The sequence below is a fragment of the Chiroxiphia lanceolata genome, chromosome 15, assembly GCF_009829145.1.
Source record: "Chiroxiphia lanceolata isolate bChiLan1 chromosome 15, bChiLan1.pri, whole genome shotgun sequence".
Lineage (NCBI taxonomy): Eukaryota > Metazoa > Chordata > Aves > Passeriformes > Pipridae > Chiroxiphia > Chiroxiphia lanceolata.
Genome location: NC_045651.1, coordinates 2,870,532 through 2,887,755, shown reverse-complemented (window position 1 = coordinate 2,887,755; position 17,224 = coordinate 2,870,532). Strand labels below are relative to the sequence as shown.

Sequence of the window (17,224 nt, the reverse complement as noted above, 5' to 3'; positions counted from 1 at the left end):
AATCCTCATCGTTGCTTAAATGGACAGAGACCTTTTCCCAACTCAGGAAAAGGAGGAAGTTGTCAGTGCAGTGTCACAAGGACATGTGTGCACTGGGCTCTTTTTTAACTCATGTTCCAGATGTCTCTGTCTGAGATATCTGGGCCCTGCTTGCTTTGCTTTCTTGTCACCACATCTATCTATTCATAGCTAGTGCTGCCCGGTGAATGAGGCAATTCCTCCCATTCAGCCATTGCAACCCAGGCAATTCCAGCTAAGTAGGCAAGAAGGGTATTTTGACCTCTTGAGTACCTCTTGAGTACATCTCTGTGGCAGAGCAGAGCAGAGCAGCAAGATCTTCCTTTGGCCAGTAAGAGTGGGTTGAGTGTTCTGTCACCTTGGGATTGCCTTGGAATACAGCAGCACAAGTGGCACTGGGGTAGACTGTAACTGTCCAGAATTGTGAAAGAGTATTCACTGTCTTTGGGTGACTTGCATGAAAACTCCACATGTCCTTCAAAGAGCATTTTTGGAAAGCACAGCCAGAATGAACTGGTGAAAAGGACATGGACTTTGATCTCCTCATTATTGTTCCTGAATCTGGAGGCTTCTTCATGGGAGTGGAAAGCTGTCCCTGCATGACTTTCTGGGTTTACCTGAGTGCATTTGCTTTCTCCTCATTGCCATTACTACTTTACCTCACTGAACTATGTTTGAGCATTTTCTTGCCTATTCCCTTAAAGAGTGACTGTCACCCCATCTATAGTTATTGATTGCTTGAATGGCATCTACGATGTAGAGAAAATTCAGAAAGCCTCACGCTGTGTTGCGCTGAAGTTATAAACGGTAATGTTGTAATAACATTGTAAGTTGGAGTATCCCTTCATCTAAAACCGGCAACAATGTTTAAGAGAGAAATAAAGAGAGCCCCCTAATTCCTTGTGTGTTGACAGAAATCTTGGTAGAACGGTTCATTCCAGAAAGCTCTGTCAAGGTTTTTCGAAAGTCTAGGAGGTTTTGTCTCATTGTGTTCCTTTACTGAGGAAATGTTTAGCTGGTACATGTCTTGAGTCTGTAAAGGCAGCCAATAGAGTGTTCAGGGCCTTGGCCGTGCTGTTACCTCTGCGCTGCCCTGGGCCAGTTTGTCTGTTTGGAGAAGGTGGCTAAGTCTTTCCGGGCTCAGTCTCTGCCTCACGCTGAAGTGGTAAATGCCTTGTGTGGCTTTTGCAGACGCGTTTCTGGAAAGGTGCGAACTGGCGTTCCTGGAGCCGAGAGTCAGGGCTCCCCGCGGGCTGTGGGCAGCGGGGATTAGGGAGAGACGAGGGGCAGGGTGTCGGCCATCCCGGTGTTATCGTACTCAAGCGGCGGTCCCACAGGGCCCATCCCGACCCTTGCCGGCACTTCCATCCCCGCTTCCACGGGCGCGCGTCCTGCCCCGGGCTCAGCCGCGGGCGAGCGGCGGCACCGCGCGTGTGCGCGCGTGTCCGTGGGCCGGGCCGAGCGGCAGCGCGGGCAGCGGGCGGCGGCGGGCGCAGTCCCAGCGCGCACCGCTGGGTGGTGGTCTCGGCTAAGGCGCCGCCGAGCCCGACCCAGCCCAGCTCAGCACAGCCAAGCCCAGCCCAGCTCACAACAGCCGAGCCGGGTGGAGCGGGCAGCGCCTGCGGCAGCGAGCGCGGGGTCTGCCAGCCGATCCTGGGACACCGCGCCCGCACTCCGGGCTGCGGAACCGACCGGAATACAGACGGAGAGGAAGGGAACCGACCCGACCGCTGCCGCTTTCGGCGTGGACTACGCCAGAGATCCGCGAGAAGGAGATCGGACACCGCCGCCGCCGCCGCCGCCGGAGGAGGGCCATGGCGATGGCAAGGCAAGTGCTTTGTGTGTGTGCTTTGCTGTCCGTGCCGCTCGCTCGCTCGCAGCCCATCCGCTACTCCGTGGCCGAGGAGGCGGACAGCGGCTCCCTGGTCGGCAACCTGGCGCAGGACGCGGCGCTGCCGCCGGCGCAGCTCTCGGCTCGCCGCGCCCGCCTGCTGCCCGAGGACGGCCGGCAGCACTTTCGCCTCGACCGCGACAGCGGCCGCCTCGTCGTGGCCGACAGGCTCGACCGGGAGCAGCTGTGCGCCCAGTCCCACACCTGCACGCTCGCCTTCGAGCTGCTGCTGGCCGACCCGCTGCAGTTCTTTCGGGTCGAGGTGGCCCTGCACGACATCAATGACCATTCGCCCGTTTTCCCTGCTGAACGAGTCACTTTGAAGATCCCAGAAACTAGTGACCCTGGCTCTCGTTTCCCTCTGGAGGGGGCTCGGGACCTTGATATTGGCAGCAACAGCGTCCAGACATACAGCATCTCTCCCAAGAACCAATACTTTAGCGTCTCCTATGGGAGTCGGAGTGACGATGACAAATATGTTGAACTGGTTTTGGAAAAGCCACTAGACAGAGAGGAGCAGGCAGAGATAAAATTCAGTCTCATTGCCGTGGATGGGGGTTCTCCTCCCAGAAGTGGGACCACACAAATTCACATAATAATTCTCGATGCAAATGACAACTCCCCGGTGTTCACAGAGGAGGTGTACCTTGCGCGGATTTTGGAAAACACACCAGAGGGCTCTGTTGTTCTGACTGTGCTGGCAACTGATCAGGATGAAGGAATTAATGGAGACATATCTTATCAGTTCGGCGAAGCAGTCAGCCAGAGTGACTCAGCATTTGAGATTGATCCCATAACGGGTGAAATCAAACTCACAAAGCCTCTGGACTTCGAGGCAGCAGAGACTCACGAACTCCGTGTGAGGGCCACAGATGGTGGGGGCCTTTCAGCAATCTGCAAGGTGTTGGTGCAGGTGTTGGATGTGAATGACAATGCCCCGGAGCTGGAGGTCAGTTCCTTCAGCAGTCCCCTCCCCGAGAACTCAGCGCCCGGCACGGTCGTTGCCCTCTTCACTGTCCGGGACCGCGATGCCGGGGCCAACGGCAAGGTCTCGTGTGCCCTGGACGATCAGCTCGTCTTCTCCCTGCGCCCAGCCTATAAGAATTACTACGAGCTGGTGACCGTGAGTGCCCTGGACCGCGAGGAGACGGCTCAGTACATGCTGACGGTGACAGCGGCAGACGCGGGCTCCCCTCCTCTGACGAGCAGCCACACCTTCACCGTGGCCATCTCGGACGTCAATGACAACGCCCCCGTCTTCAGCCAGACCTCGTACACCATGTACGTGCGGGAGAACAATGTCCCCGGCGTGCTGGTCGGAGCCGTGAGCGCTGCAGATGCCGACTTGGGGCTCAACGCCAAGGTGAGCTATTCGCTGTCAGCGGGGCAAGCGGCGGAGCGGCCTTGGTGCTCGTGCCTGTCGGTGAACTCGGAGAACGGGCAGGTGTTTGTGCTGCGAGCCCTGGACTACGAGCAGCTGAGGCAGAGCGAGGTGGTGGTGAGCGCCTCTGACGCGGGCTCTCCTCCCCTGCGAGCCAACGTCACCGTCCGCCTGCTGGTGCTGGACGAGAACGACAACGCCCCGCTCGTGCTGTACCCGGCGCACGACAGCGGCCCGGCCTCCAGCGAGCTGGTGCCCGTGTCGGCTGAGGCGGGCTACCTCGTCTCCAAAGTGGTGGCCGTCGATGCCGACTCGGGGCAGAACTCGTGGCTCTCCTACCACCTGCTCAGGGCCACCGACCCCGGGCTCTTTGCCGTGGCCGCCCAAAGCGGCGAGGTCAGGCTCAGGAGGCCGCTGACAGACAGAGACAGCGTCAAGCACAAGCTCGTCGTCCTGGTGCGAGACAACGGCCGCCCACCCCTCTCAGCCACCGCCGCTCTCAGCGCACTCCTGCTCAAGGACTTCTCCGACCTGCGCCAACCGCACAGCAGCCCGGCCACCGACGACCAGCCCGGCTCCCTCACCACCTACTTGATCCTCGCCTTGGTCTTCGTCTCCCTGCTCTTCCTCGGCTCCACGGCAGCCTTCGTGGCTCGCAGGCTGTGCAAGAGAAAGGAGCTGAAGGCTGGCCACGTGCTTTACGGGGCCGACAACTTGCCCAGCGGCCTGGCCGAGGCAGCTGCTGCAGGGACCCTGCCCCACCCCTACTGCTACGAGATCAGCCTCACCACGGGCTCGGCCAACAGCGACTTCAAGTTCCTCAAGCCCTTCGTGCCCAGCCTGACACCACAGCCCTGTGCCGTGGCCGGGGGCCCCAGTGAGGAACAGGTTTTCCCTTGTGTCCCTGTCCCCACAGAGGACGTCACACCGCACGATGCTGGGACTGTCTCTGCAGAACAGTTCAACCGTCTGTCCTTTAACTAGCACGGGGTCAGCACAGGCAGAGGCTTCATGTCTCGTGGTAGGAGGGGATGCAGGCTGCAGCCTGTGGGAATGGTTTTTCCACAATAAATCTGTATTTGCAATTGACATAACCAAGTTCCTGCAAATTCTAAGTCAGAGTAAATGTTGTCTCTCATTTCAAAAACTAGTCAACTGAACAAAAGAAAGTAAGGTTCTGTCACTCTCAGATTGATATGTTTTACCTCCATTACAGCCATTTCTGAGAGTCTTTGAGAATGGGGTTAGCAGTCCAAGCTAAGCTCTTATTTCTCTTGCTGTCCACCAAGACAGTGGACCTCTTATTCTTTGTTGAAACATAATTGCACAGTTGGGCAGACCTTGTTGAAATGCAGAAAACCCCTTTTCCAGCTCAGGAAAGCAAGGATGTTGTACGAATTATTTCACAATATTGTTTGAGCATGGGGCTTTTTCTTTCCTGAATTCTGAAGGTCTCTGAGAGTTGTGGGCTTTCTTGTCACTGTATCAGTCTGTACTGATATATAGCAACTGTGTGTCTGCATATCCTGCACTAGTGGCGCCCAGCAAATCAGGGATTGGCTTCCACTTAGCCACTGTAATGCAGGCAATTCCAGATTAGCAGACAAGAAGGGTATTTTGACCTTTTGAGTACAACAGTCTCATCATCTCCAGGGCAGGGCAGAGCAGCACAATATATAACAAATCTTCCTTTGCCCTTTGAAAGGGAGGTTGGGTGTTCTGTTTCCTTGGGATCATCTTGAAAATACAGAAATACAGCAGTACAAATGCTGTTGGGATAGATTGTAACTGTGTAGAGTTGTGGAAACATGTTCATTGTCTTTAGGTGAATTGCATGAAAACTCCACATGTCCTTCAAAGAGCATTTTCTGAAGGTAGAGTCAAGATGAAATGGTAAAAAGGACATTGAGTTTGGTCTCCTCATGGTTGTACCTGAATACTTCTTGATAGGAGTGGAAAGCTGTCCCCACATGATTCTTTGGGTTTGTGTGAGGCCGTTTGCATTCTCCTTTTTGTCATTTCTCCTTTTACCTCTGAGCATTTTCCTTCCTATTCTACTTAAGAAGGACTGTCATACCATGTATAATAAAGTATTTTTTGAATGATGTCTGTGATGCACAGGATATTCAGAAAGGATCACACTGTGTTGTGCTGAAGTTATAAACTTTTATAGCATTTTAAAACTGGGTACCCCTGAGTGTAAAACCAAAATAAAGAGAACATCCAAATACCACGTACTGAGACAGTCTTTGTAGATTTGTTCTTTCTGGGAAAACTCCCTCAAGGTTTTTCAAAAGTCTGGGAGGGTTTTTTCTGTCTTTTTCCTTTTTTTTTCTGTCTTTTTCCTTTGGCTGAGGTAATGCTGAGTGGGTGCATTTCTCTTATCAAGATGCAGCTGATAGAACATTCAGGAAAACAGTGGGGAGGAGGGAATTGCTATCAGGCCTCTGTGGCTCCTCTGAGCACTGACCTGGCTGAGATGGATCCCAGTAATATGCAGGTCAGGGGAATCTGACCCCATCCCCAACAGAGGCTCTGGGTTTGCAAAGGCCCCTGCAAAGCAGTGGTGGAGGGGAGTGTCCTTTCCAACTCTCCTGACAGCTCCATCTGCAAATGGCAACTGTGAGGTGTCAGAGCACATAGTGTTTGCAACATTAAAGGTGCAGGAATTTCAGAAAGGGATGGCACAAAGATAGAATGCAGGTTGCCTTGAGAAGTATTTCATGGGAGATCCTGGAGGTGGGAATTTGGTGAGTAAAAGCTGCTACCAGGAGATGCCTTGATGTCGGGAAATACAGAGGACTACAACAGGACTGCCTCCACAAGGCACGGATGAACAGGTAAGTCCTGAGGAGAGGCTGGTGTAGTGATGCAGACAGAAGACTGATGTACATCAAGGATGAAGTGATCCATAATCCAGTTAATCTGGGAAGGCACAGGCCTCTGCTCTGCTGTGTTCTGCTCCACAAATCCTTTGGTGAAAGGCTAAGTTCATCTCATGGTAAGCAAAGAACCTGCAGGTAGCTCTCACTTGGTACTGGTGAGAAAGCCAACTGTGAGCAAGAAGTCTGCATGGAAACTTCTTTTAGTTTTCAGGACACTGAAAATGACAAATAAAATTGCTTTACTTCATGAACGTTGTGTCATGTCTTGAATGAGTGAAACAGGAGCACTCCTCCTTTTCTGTGACCGGGGCCTGCATGGCTGCTGTGTGTGGCTGGAGTCCTGTGTGAAGTTACTTCCACTGAGTGTTCTCCACATCTAATGGGATGTAGGATGATCTCTACTAATCTTTTCCAATAGTGTGAGCTATAAAAGAGAGTCAGTGTGTCTCTCTTACCGAGATCTCTAGAGACCATCACCCTTCGTAGCTAAACTGCTGGGTCTCGGGTCATTCCAGCTTGAGGCTCCAAGTGTCAGTTCATAAATAGATGGTTTGTTACAGCTTTTACTCCAAGGGTGGGAGGCACTTTCCTGTCTTGGAAGGCCTGAACAAACACTGAGCTTTCCCAAGGGGCTCATTGGAGGTGCCCTTTAGGAAGGGTTAAGTCCTTAGGCCAGGTAATAAGAACCCTTAGCAGAAGAAATGCTTTTCTGGAGTTGTTGGTCACCAACACAAGTAGATGATCAGGGATATCAAGACTGGAGGCAGCCTGAGCTGCCATGGTCATGCACTGGTGGAGTTCACAGTCCTGATGGAAATGGATCAGGCAAAGAGTAAATTCAGTATGCTGAATTTTAGAAAAGCACACTTCCACCTATTCCAGGGGTTAGTCAGTGCATGTCCCTAGGAAAGTACCCTGAGGAACAAGGGAGCAGAGCAGAGCTAACAGATGTCTAAGGATGATTTCCACACACTGGAACAGACCACTTGAATCCATGTGTATGAAATCAGGAAAAGAGGGGAAGAGAACAGAATGGCCAAGGGAAGACTTGCTGGTCAAACCAAGGGACAAGAAAGAAATGCACAGGCAGTGGAAGCAGAGACAGGTGTCCTAGAAAGAGTATAGGAATGCTGCCTAGTTTTTTAGGGGTAGGGTCAGGAATTCAAGGCACAGCTACAGCTGAACTCGACAAGGGATACAAAGAATAGCAAGAAGGGCTTCTACAGGTATGTCAGGCAGAAAAAGAAGGTAAACCCCCCCTGATCTTCCCGTGATGAACACAACTGACAAGCTGGTAACAACAGAGCAGGAGAATGCTGAGGTACTCAACCCTCAGTCATCCCTGGCAGTGTCTCTTCCCACACCCATCAAGTGGATGGAGCTCAAGGCAGGGACTGGGGGAGCCAAGTCCCTCCCACTGTAAGAGAAGATCAGGTTCGAGACCACCTGAGGACCCTGAACATGGAAAAGTCTATTGCTGCCTTGTGCTATTGCACAGAGTTTGGAATTCCAAGGTGGCTGAAGTCGTTCTGGTATTAAGATGTGTTGTTAGAAAAGGTAAGAAAAAAAAGTCACTCAAACATGACTGCCCCAAAAGCTGGGCAGTTAGTGGGGGAGATAGTGCTTTTGAACTAAAGGAATATGACTACTACATATTAAGAGAATTTTATATCTATATTTTATCACCATTACAAAACATTTTCTCGTGTGGTAGCAACAGCACAACCACGGGACGCCTCTGCCTTCTTAGCAGTCATGATCAGCTTCTCGAGGAAGAGATGAGCTGGAGGGGGCTGGACGGGGCCCGAAGTCTCTGTGGCGCCTGTGCCACCCCCACGAGCTTCCCGTGGGCGAGGTAGGGCGGGCAGCGCTCGGTGCCTGCAGTGCCAGGAGGAAGCTGCGGGCGCCGCTGTTGACTGAGAGGAGCGAGAGGAAGCGCTGCAGCCCCGCCCGCTGCGGTCAGAATCGCTTGCCCGCTCGCTCGGTGTCCGGCTCGGCAGACTCCGGACTGCGATCCTCCCTGCTCTGCGGAGCCGTGCTGAAGGAGGCGGAGAGGCCGGCGGCAGCGGCCGGCAGCGGTGAGCCGGAGAAGGAATTGGAGCAGAAGCGGGAGCCGAAGCGGTCGGCAGTGGGGATCTGCCGGCGGTGTTGCGGTGCCGGCGGTGCGGCGGCGGAGATGTGCGCGGCGGGGAGGCGCTGGGGCCGGCGGCAGCGAGTGCTGCTCTGGGGCGTCCTGCTGGCGGCCTGGGAGGCGGCGTGGGGGCAGCTGCGCTACTCGGTGCCCGAGGAGAAGCCCAAGGGCTCGTTCGTGGGCGACGTGGCCAAGGACCTGGGGCTCCAGCTGCCGGCGCTCAGCCATCGCGACGCCCACGTTTTTGACACAGGTAGGACACGGTACTTTTTTCTGGACTTGCAGAACGGCCACTTATCTATGATGGAGCAGGTGGACAGGGAGGAGATATGCGCAGCTGTTCCTAAATGCGTCCTAAATTTTGAAATTCTTGTAAAGCAGCCAATGAACATTTACAAAGGGGAGGTAGAAATACTGGATATTAATGATAATGCTCCCAGTTTCCCAGAAAGAAGCAGTGTCTTAGAAATCATCGAGTATACTGCACCAGGTGCGCGTTTCCCATTGGAGAAAGCTCACGATCCCGACATAGGAGTGAACTCTTTACAGAATTATGAATGTAGCGAGAGCAGCTATTTCACCTTGGACATGAAAAATGGAGATGACGATGTGAAATATCCAGAATTAATATTGGTGAAGTCTTTGGATCGGGAAGAGCAGGCTGTTCATAATTTGATTCTAACAGCCACAGACGGCGGGAGTCCGGTGAAATCGGGATCGACAATAATACAAATAGTTGTGTTAGATGGAAATGACAATGCTCCAGAATTTACTCAGTCTGTGTATAAGGTGACCGTGAGAGAAGACGTGACCGTGGGAAGTCGGGTGTTACAGGTGACAGCGACTGACAGAGACGAGGGGACAAACGCTGAGGTGAAATATTCGTTCTTTAAAATCCCGGAGAAGTTCGACAAAACTTTTAAGCTAGATCCTGAGAGTGGGGAAATTGAAATAACAGAGAAGTTGAATTTCGAAGAACACGAGTTTTACGAATTGGTTGTGCAAGCTCGGGATGCGGGCGGACTCGCTTCCCACAGCAAGGTACACATCAAGGTCGCTGATGTGAACAACCACGTCCCCGAGATTGTCGTTATGTCCGTGTTCAGTCCCGTTCCAGAAGATACACCTCTGGGAACAGTAATCGCCATTTTCAGCGTCCAAGACAGAGACTCCGGGGCCAACGGCGAGGTGCAGTGCAGCATAACAGAGAGCCTCCTGTTCCGCCTAGAGAAGTCATTCGATAATTACTACCGCGTGGTGACTGCAGAGCTGCTGGACCGGGAGCAGGAGTGGGAGTACAACGTGACGGTGCGGGCGGCCGACGGCGGTGGTCCGTCGCTGCAGAGCAGCAGGGTGCTGTGTCTGCGGGTGCTGGACGTGAACGACAACGCGCCGGTGTTCTTGCAGGAGCGCTACAGCGCTCGGCTGCGGGAGAACAACGTGGCGGGCGCGCTGGTGCTGCGGGTGCGGGCGACGGACTCGGACTGGGGGGAGAACGCGCGCGTGCGGTACCGTCTGGGGGAGGGCGGTGTGCGGGGCTCGGCGCTGTCGTCGTACGTGTCGGTGCAGGCGGAGACGGGCGCGCTGTACGCGCTGCGCTCGTTCGATTACGAGCAGGTGCGCGAGGTGGGGCTGTGGGTTTGGGCGGAGGACGGCGGCTCGCCGGCGCTGAGCAGCAACGTGTCGGTGCGGCTGGTGATCGTGGACGAGAACGACAACGCGCCGCAGGTGCTGTACCCGCCGGCGGCGGCGGCGGCGGCGGCGGCGTCGGGCTCGGGCTGGGCGGGCGTGGAGCTGGCGGCGCGGTCGAGCGAGGCCGGCGCGCTGGTGGCCAAGGTGGTGGCGGTGGACGCGGACGCGGGTCAGAACGCGTGGCTGTCGTACGAGCTGGCCAAGGCGACGGAGCCGGGGCTGTTCCGCGTGGGGCTGCACAGCGGCGAGGTGCGCACGGCGCGCTCGCCACTGGCCCGCGACGCGGCGCGCCAGAGCCTGGTGGTGCTGGTCAAGGACCACGGGCGGCCGGCGCTGTCGGCCACGGCCACGCTGAGCGTGGTGCTGGCCGACAGCGTGGCCGAGCTGCTGGCCGAGCTGGGCAGCGCGGCGCGGGCCGAGGCGGAGGCGGGGGCGGCCGAGGCGGGCGGCAGCCTGACGCGCTGGCTGGTGCTGGCCGTGGCCGCCGTGTCGTGCCTCTTCGTCGCCTTCCTGCTGCTGCTGCTGGCGCTGCGCCTGCGGCGCTGGCGGCGCTCGCAGCAGCAGCTGCTGGCGGCGGCCAGCGGCGCCTTGCGCGGCGTGCCGGCCACGCACTTCGTGGGCATCGACGGCGTGCGCGCCTTCCTGCACTCCTACTCGCACGACGTGTCTCTCACGGACGACTCGCGCAAGAGCCACCTCCGCTTCTCGCCCGACAGCTGCTGCCACACCCTGCCGGTCCGACCAACAGCTTTTGATCATCCGGATTCCGATGATCTTGTCACTTCAGATCAAGTTGCCGAGAGCTGTGGGCAAGCATCCTCTCAGGTACGTTAATTTTTTAACTTCATTTTGTGTTTAGGATTCTTAACAGGCATTTCACAGTGCACCGTTCACAGTCCTGGAAATCACGTTTTAAGACGGTCACCAACCCGTGCATATCACCTTCTGAACGTGTCTGAGTCGACTGTGTATGTTTTATGTGTCCTATTCTCTACTGCCTGCCAGAGCTCATTTTATCTAGCTTTCCCTAAGGCTGGAAGTTTCCGTTCCGTGTGCAACTTCACAAGGAAAACTCTTGTCTTCTTGTTGTCTTCTGGCACTTCTTCAAATTTTTTAAAGTACTTGCTAATACCCAGTTCCCAGCATTTCATTGTAATCTCTGTATCAGCTCTCAAATTCTGGTAGAATAGGACAACCTTGTAGCTTGAAAGCCAACACCTTTGAAGCCCCAGTTTTCTTCGAAATCTACCTTCAACAAAAGAATTAGTCAATCCTACTTAAGGGCACTCGAAGTTTTACGAAGAGGTTCGTGTTAGATAGTGCAGAATTCCTCTGATAGCCCACCGAGTTTTTTTCCCCGCTGCTAGGCTTAACATTTGGATTCGATACAAATGTATTTGTCGATTACTGTACAGGCGCAGTCATTGAAATAGATTATATTTCCTAGAACATACATTTTTAAAGTGTTTAAAAACGAAGTGCGATTCATCACTATCTCCTTATAGCGTGGCTAATTTTGGAATGGGAGGTAATCTGGAAAACAGCGATTTGGAGGGTACCTCAGTGTGTGAAGATGCATGAATATGTGTGCCTTGGTTGTTATAGGCGACTGTCGCCATAAAGGAGGTAGTGAATTGGCGGTGACAGGTTTCAGCAAACTAGACCTCATATAGAGATGTTCACAGTATTTCTATCTCTTGGCTTCTGAAACGCTACAAATTCAAATCCACTTCCTGTACTGAAAGGTTATTAATTCATTACCTTGAGTTGTACACAGGTGCAGCTGGAGGAAAGGGAATTATCCTTCACTGGTTGAACTGCCAAAGTTAGCACGAAAACATATTTTCTGAATATACCTTCCTGAGAAGGTCTTGACGTTGGCATCTGCAGAGACGCAGCGTTGGTGTATGTGCAAGAAAACTCCACCGAGTAGATAGAGTGGAGAGTTTTCTAATCTCTCCTTGTCTTCTGAGTAAGGGGCTGTGATGACACAGCCTTCCCTCAGGATTTTTTGTTGGTTTTTTTTTTTTGTTGGTTTTTTTTTTTTTGTGGGTTTGGGGTTTTTTTCTCTGCTGTAAGAGAGGCGAGGTTCTCATTTACAGGTGAGGTACAACAGCTTTCCGTCAGGCATCTATCTGTTTTCTTCTGATTGTTTAAGCAACGGTAACAGCCATCAACATTTCCCAGAAAGTCTTCTTACGGTAGGAGACCACCTACAATATCGGCCGTGGTTTGTCGGAGAGAGATGAAAGGAATTCGGTGTTGGGTTGTATGGTACTGGTATGATGATGCTGGGCTTTGAAAGTCGAAAGAGACGGGCTCAGATCTGGTGTGACCGCTGTGATTTTCTCAATGGCTGGACTTCCTGGCTTTGCTTGGAAATCAGTAACATCTGTTCAAAGGGGGAAAACTTAGTGCTAGCTGTGCGTGTCTCAGCTGTTAGGAATAAACCCACTACCCTCGAGCAGTGCCTCAGCGTTCGCTCTGTCCTGCCTTTTCTCTCAAGGCGATGAGAGGATGGTAGCGGGAACGCCCCGCGCCCCACTGAAGAGATCAGTAAGATCACAGCAGGGGAGAAATCAAGGTCCTGCTGCACGTCCTTCAAGCAACGGGGGAGGATGTGTCCTGCAGAAGACTCGCAAGTGTGAGGAATTCAGACAATGGGAATTCATAGATGCACCCTTTCAGCACAAAGAGAAGTTTTCTGTTTCGCGGTACCGATTACCTATTTATTTTCCAATCCGTACTAACTGAAGGACTTGCAGAGCAGGACCTTCGAGCTGTTCCCTGCGGTTCTCAGACACGGACTCAGGGTGTCACTGTTGGCCAAGGCGGAGAAGCAGCTCCGCCGTCGGCTCCTCCCCGGCGCCCGCTCACTGCTGCTCCGCACAGCGCAGAGCAGGGAGAAAAGCAGGAACCGCTCGACTCAGCCGTGCTCCGACCAAAACAGGGATTTCGTACATTTATTTCTCTCGGATACCGGTTCAGCTGCTGGGAAAGCCTAATCTAAAGTCGTCCGCAGAATGAAGGTCGGACCGGCAGCCCAGGGCTGGGCAGCCGCCGGGCGGGTCGCGTTGCTGGCCGTGCTCCTGCCGCTGTGCTGGCGGGCGGCGGCGGAGCGGCTCCGCTACTCCATCCCCGAGGAGCTGCCCAGAGGCTCGCTGGTGGGGCCGCTGGCCCGGGACCTGGGGCTCAGCGCCCACGAGCTGCCGGCGCGCAAGCTGCGGATAGTCGCTGGTGACGAAAAGCAGTACTTCACTCTCGGGGAAGGTAATACAAATCTGCGGGTAAACGAGAGGATAGATCGAGAGGGCATCTGCGGGGCCGTGTCGCCCTGTGTCCTCCGCTTGGAGGCAGTCATGGAGAATCCTTTCGACATGTTTCATGTGAGCGTTACTATCCAGGATATCAATGACAACGCGCCGCGGTTTAACAAAGAATTTGTTACCATAGAAATCATCGAGTCGACGCCTCCTGGGACCAGGTTCCCACTGGGCAGTGGCAGAGACCCTGACATCGGGGCAAACTCTTTACAAAAGTATGAACTTACCCCCAATCCACTCTTCTCCCTCTTAGTGAGGGAGAGTCCTGACGGGACGAAACATCCGGAACTGGTACTGGAGAAAATCTTAGATCGAGAAGAACAGAGAAATCACCATTTGATACTGACGGCGCTGGATGGCGGGGATCCAGTCCGATCCGGGACAGCCCAGATTAAGATTAACGTGACAGACGCAAATGACAACCCACCAGTATTCACCAAAGAGATCTACAAGGTTCGACTGATGGAAAACCTGCCAGAGGGCTCCTTAGCTTTTCAGGTGAAAGCTACTGACAGTGACGAAGGTACAAATGCAGAAATTACTTACTCTTTCAGTGACATCGCAGACAGTGCTCGCCAGCTCTTCTCTCTGGACCCCAAGACAGGGGACGTGAAGGTTACAGGCCTATTAGATTATGAAGAAAGAAAATATTACGAAGCAAGTGTTGAAGGCAAGGATGGGGGCGGCCTGACTGCACACGCCAAAGTGCACATAGACATTCTAGACGTAAACGACAATGCGCCACTCCTTTCCCTCCTGCCTATCTTGAACCCGATACCCGAAGACTCAGTCCCGAACACAGTTGTAGCTGTGATCAATGTCCGTGACAAAGATTCGGGAGAAAACGGAGAACTGAGCTGTAACATGGACGGAAATCTGCCTTTCAGATTAGAAACGTCATCGGAGAACACCTATAAACTAATAATAGCCAGTGCCCTGGACAGAGAAGCAGTGTCCGCTTACAATATCACCATCACTGCAAGGGACCGGGGCAGCCCGTCGCTGTGGAGCAGCAGGGAGCTGGTGCTGGAGGTGTCGGACGTGAACGACAACGCGCCGGTGTTCGAGGAGGCGTCGTACAGCGCGTACGTGCGGGAGAACAACTTGGTGGGCGCGCTGGTGTTGCGCGTTGTCGCTCGGGACTCGGACGCGGGCGCGAACGGGCGCGTGAGCTACTGGCTGTCGGGCGGCAGCGCGGGCGCGGCGGGCGCGGCGCCGCTGGTGTCGGTGGAGGCGCGGAGCGGCGCGGTGTACGCGCAGCGCTCGTTGGACTACGAGCAGTGCCGCGAGTTCGCGGTGGCCGTGCGGGCGCAGGACGGCGGGTCGCCGGCGCGCAGCTCGACGGCCACGGTGCGCGTCTTCGTGCTCGACCAGAACGACAACGCGCCGCGGGTGCTCTACCCGCCGCCGGCATCGGGAGCGGCGTCGCCGGGCTCGGCGGGTTCGGCCTTCGAGGTGGTGCCGCGTTCGGCGTCGGCCGGCTACCGGGTGGGCAAGGTGGTGGCGGTGGACGCGGACGCGGGGCGCAACGCGTGGCTGTCGTACGAGCTGGTGCAGGCGTCGGAGCCGGCGCTGTTCCGCGTGGGGCTGCAGAGCGGCGAGGTGCGCACGGCGCGGGCCGTGTCGGAGAGGGACGCGGCCAAGCAGCGCCTGGTGGCCGTGGTGAAGGACCACGGCGAGCCGGCGCTGTCGGCCACGGCCACGCTGCACGTGGTGCTGGCCGAGAGCTTGCAGGAGGCGCTGCCGGAGCTGAGCGAGCGGGCGGCGGGCGCCGAGGCGGCGGGCGAGCTGCAGTTCTGGCTGGTGCTGGCGCTGGCGCTGCTGTCGGCGCTGTTGGTGCTGAGCGTGGCGCTGTTGGTGCTGGCGCGGCTGCGGCGGGCCGGGCCGCCCGCCGTGCTGCGCTGCCTGGGCGCGCAGCGCTTGTCGCTGGCCGGCGCCGCCTTCCCGGCCGACTTCTGCGAGGGCACCTTGCCCTACTCCTACAACCTGTGCGTGGCGGCTCCGTCCCGCGCCGCCGCCGAGGCCGCTTGGCCGCCGCCGCCCATCGTGCCCGCGGAGGAGCTTGTGGCCGGGGAGCCCTGCGAGAAGCCGAGTCCGAGCAGCAGCGCCGTCGTGGAACAGCCGCTTGTCGACCCCGACACACCGCAGGTCAGTCAGTCCATTCTCTTCGAGCTCTTCCTAACTCTTGTCGTCTTTTCTTCTCTGTTTCCCCGCGTGTTGTGGATGGGGACCACTCCGTCCTCTAATAGTACTGGGCAGTGACATCTCTAGTCACAGGTTGAATTGCAACTGAATGTGTTGTATGTGATATTTTAACTAAAAAAGATGAAGGGGGTTTGTTACTATGAGGAAGGAGATACTATCGTTCTGCATGAAAGAACCATGGAAATCATACTGACATTATCTGTCGGATTTTTCCTTAATGATCCATTTGTCCTGAAATTCTTGGACCTCGCTGATAGGTCGTTGCAAACCTTTTAGTTAATGCTTTTTCGGTATTGGACTCCCAAAAGAGTTCCTGTACTTCATGAATGGAAAAGTGGTAGATTCTCCACCCAGACTGAAAGAACAGAGTGTCACCTATATTTTGTGAGATTGGTTCCAGCAGCGGGACGCCTTAACTTTTCCTAACTTTATTTTTCCATTCTGGTCGGTATTCTTTTTTTTTTTTTTAACCGTTTAAAATATTTCTTTCATACACCCTTGTAGGTGAAGAATGAGGTCTTAAAAGAAAGAAAAAGTTGTAATTTGTGTTTCAGAGCCTCTTTACAGAAAGAGAAGTGCTTGGACCTTGTATAGAGAATTCGTTGTTCTAGCTTTTGGGGTTTTTTTCAGTAATAGTTACATCTGTCTGCTTAAAAGGGTAGGCGTCTAAGATCCAAAAATTTACTTGAAATCTGAAGGAGATTTGTCGAATGACAACGTCGGCACTTGAATTTGCACATTTATCAAGGGTACCCCAACTGAGGCTGTGCAGCCGTACTTCTCTTTTCTCCCTGTCCTTAAGTATTTTGTTCAATATGTGTTGTAGCTACCTGAATATACAAGAATTAGCAAAATTAACAAGCAATAATCCTTTATACCTTGATTTCTGAGGAAAGAAAAGCCTCTTCTTGGGCCTACAGAATGATGTGATTGTATGTAAATATGTATATGTCCAGGTTCACTGCAGGTGCTTTCCAGCCTCTTGAGTAGTGGTTATAAAGGAGTGATCAAGTGACGGACAGCCTGAAACACAGGGGTGAGAGAATATGAATTTCCAGGAGTAGGGGAGCCTCTTCCTCTACTGTGGCCTCAGGAAGGTCTTCTAGGGAGAAAGCCCGGAGCGCCTGGCAGGTGGTTGAGCAACCCATCTCCTCCGGAATTGTAGGAGTTGAAGTCGTTTGGGTCTCAGTTTCAGTGGGTTGACACCACTTTCTTCCAGCTTTACAGGTCTCAGTATCAATCAGTGTTGGTGGAGAAGTTAATTTAGGTATTCTGGACTAAGATATTCAAAATCAAAGTTCCTGACGCCTGGCTAAATAAGCTTAATACCTGTGGTTTTCCGGGAGGCGGGATGTGTGTCAAATTGTGTACATCAGAGCCCGTTTTCTTTTGCTACTCTTGTACCAGTTATTTAATTATAACTTCTAAAAATACTTACGATGAAAGTTTTGGTTTTGAGCTACTGAATTAAGACTCGTAATACTCGGTACGTCGTATTAAGAAAACTACATGACATATACATTGTGCGTGCAGTGCCGGGAGGAGGCTGCGGGCGCCGCTGTTGACCGAGAGGAGCGAGAGGAAGGTGGGAGCGCTGCAGCCCCGCCCGCTGCGGCCCGGCTCGATCGGCCTCCCCGTGTCTGGCTCGGAGGCCGGGCGGTTTGCGACAGTCCCCACGCTGCAGAACCGTCCTGAAGA

The 17,224-nt window shown here is 54.1% G+C and overlaps 3 protein-coding genes across 3 annotated transcripts; all 3 read left to right on the top strand.

Annotated features, from left to right (window-relative positions):
• Nucleotides 1–1,636: 1,636 nt before the first annotated feature.
• Nucleotides 1,637–4,725, top strand: LOC116794269 (protocadherin beta-15-like). The gene has a single exon (XM_032702815.1). It carries the CDS (start codon nt 1,833–1,835, stop codon nt 4,272–4,274), a length of 2,442 nt encoding a protein of 813 aa, XP_032558706.1. The 5' UTR covers nt 1,637–1,832; the 3' UTR covers nt 4,275–4,725.
• Nucleotides 4,726–8,301: 3,576 nt separating this feature from the next.
• LOC116794587 (protocadherin gamma-A6-like) lies at nt 8,302–11,642 on the top strand. The gene is made up of 2 exons (XM_032703360.1): nt 8,302–10,823; nt 11,604–11,642. The coding sequence occupies exons 1-2, from the start codon at nt 8,352–8,354 to the stop codon at nt 11,640–11,642; spliced, it is 2,511 nt and encodes an 836-aa protein (XP_032559251.1). The 5' UTR covers nt 8,302–8,351.
• Nucleotides 11,643–13,021: 1,379 nt separating this feature from the next.
• On the top strand, nt 13,022–17,221 carry LOC116794586 (protocadherin gamma-B5-like). The gene is made up of 2 exons (XM_032703359.1): nt 13,022–15,469; nt 17,060–17,221. The coding sequence occupies exons 1-2, from the start codon at nt 13,022–13,024 to the stop codon at nt 17,219–17,221; spliced, it is 2,610 nt and encodes an 869-aa protein (XP_032559250.1).
• The last annotated feature ends 3 nt before the right edge of the window (nt 17,222–17,224 follow it).

Coding starts and splice junctions, on each gene's coding strand:
- LOC116794269 (XM_032702815.1), top strand. CDS start 1,833: ATGGCGATGGCAAGGCAAGTGCTTTGTGTGTGTGCTTTGCTGTCCGTG.
- LOC116794587 (XM_032703360.1), top strand. CDS start 8,352: ATGTGCGCGGCGGGGAGGCGCTGGGGCCGGCGGCAGCGAGTGCTGCTC. Junction 10,824..11,603: donor GTGGGCAAGCATCCTCTCAG/GTACGTTAATTT, acceptor TGGTTGTTATAG/GCGACTGTCGCCATAAAGGA.
- LOC116794586 (XM_032703359.1), top strand. CDS start 13,022: ATGAAGGTCGGACCGGCAGCCCAGGGCTGGGCAGCCGCCGGGCGGGTC. Junction 15,470..17,059: donor TCGACCCCGACACACCGCAG/GTCAGTCAGTCC, acceptor TTGTGCGTGCAG/TGCCGGGAGGAGGCTGCGGG.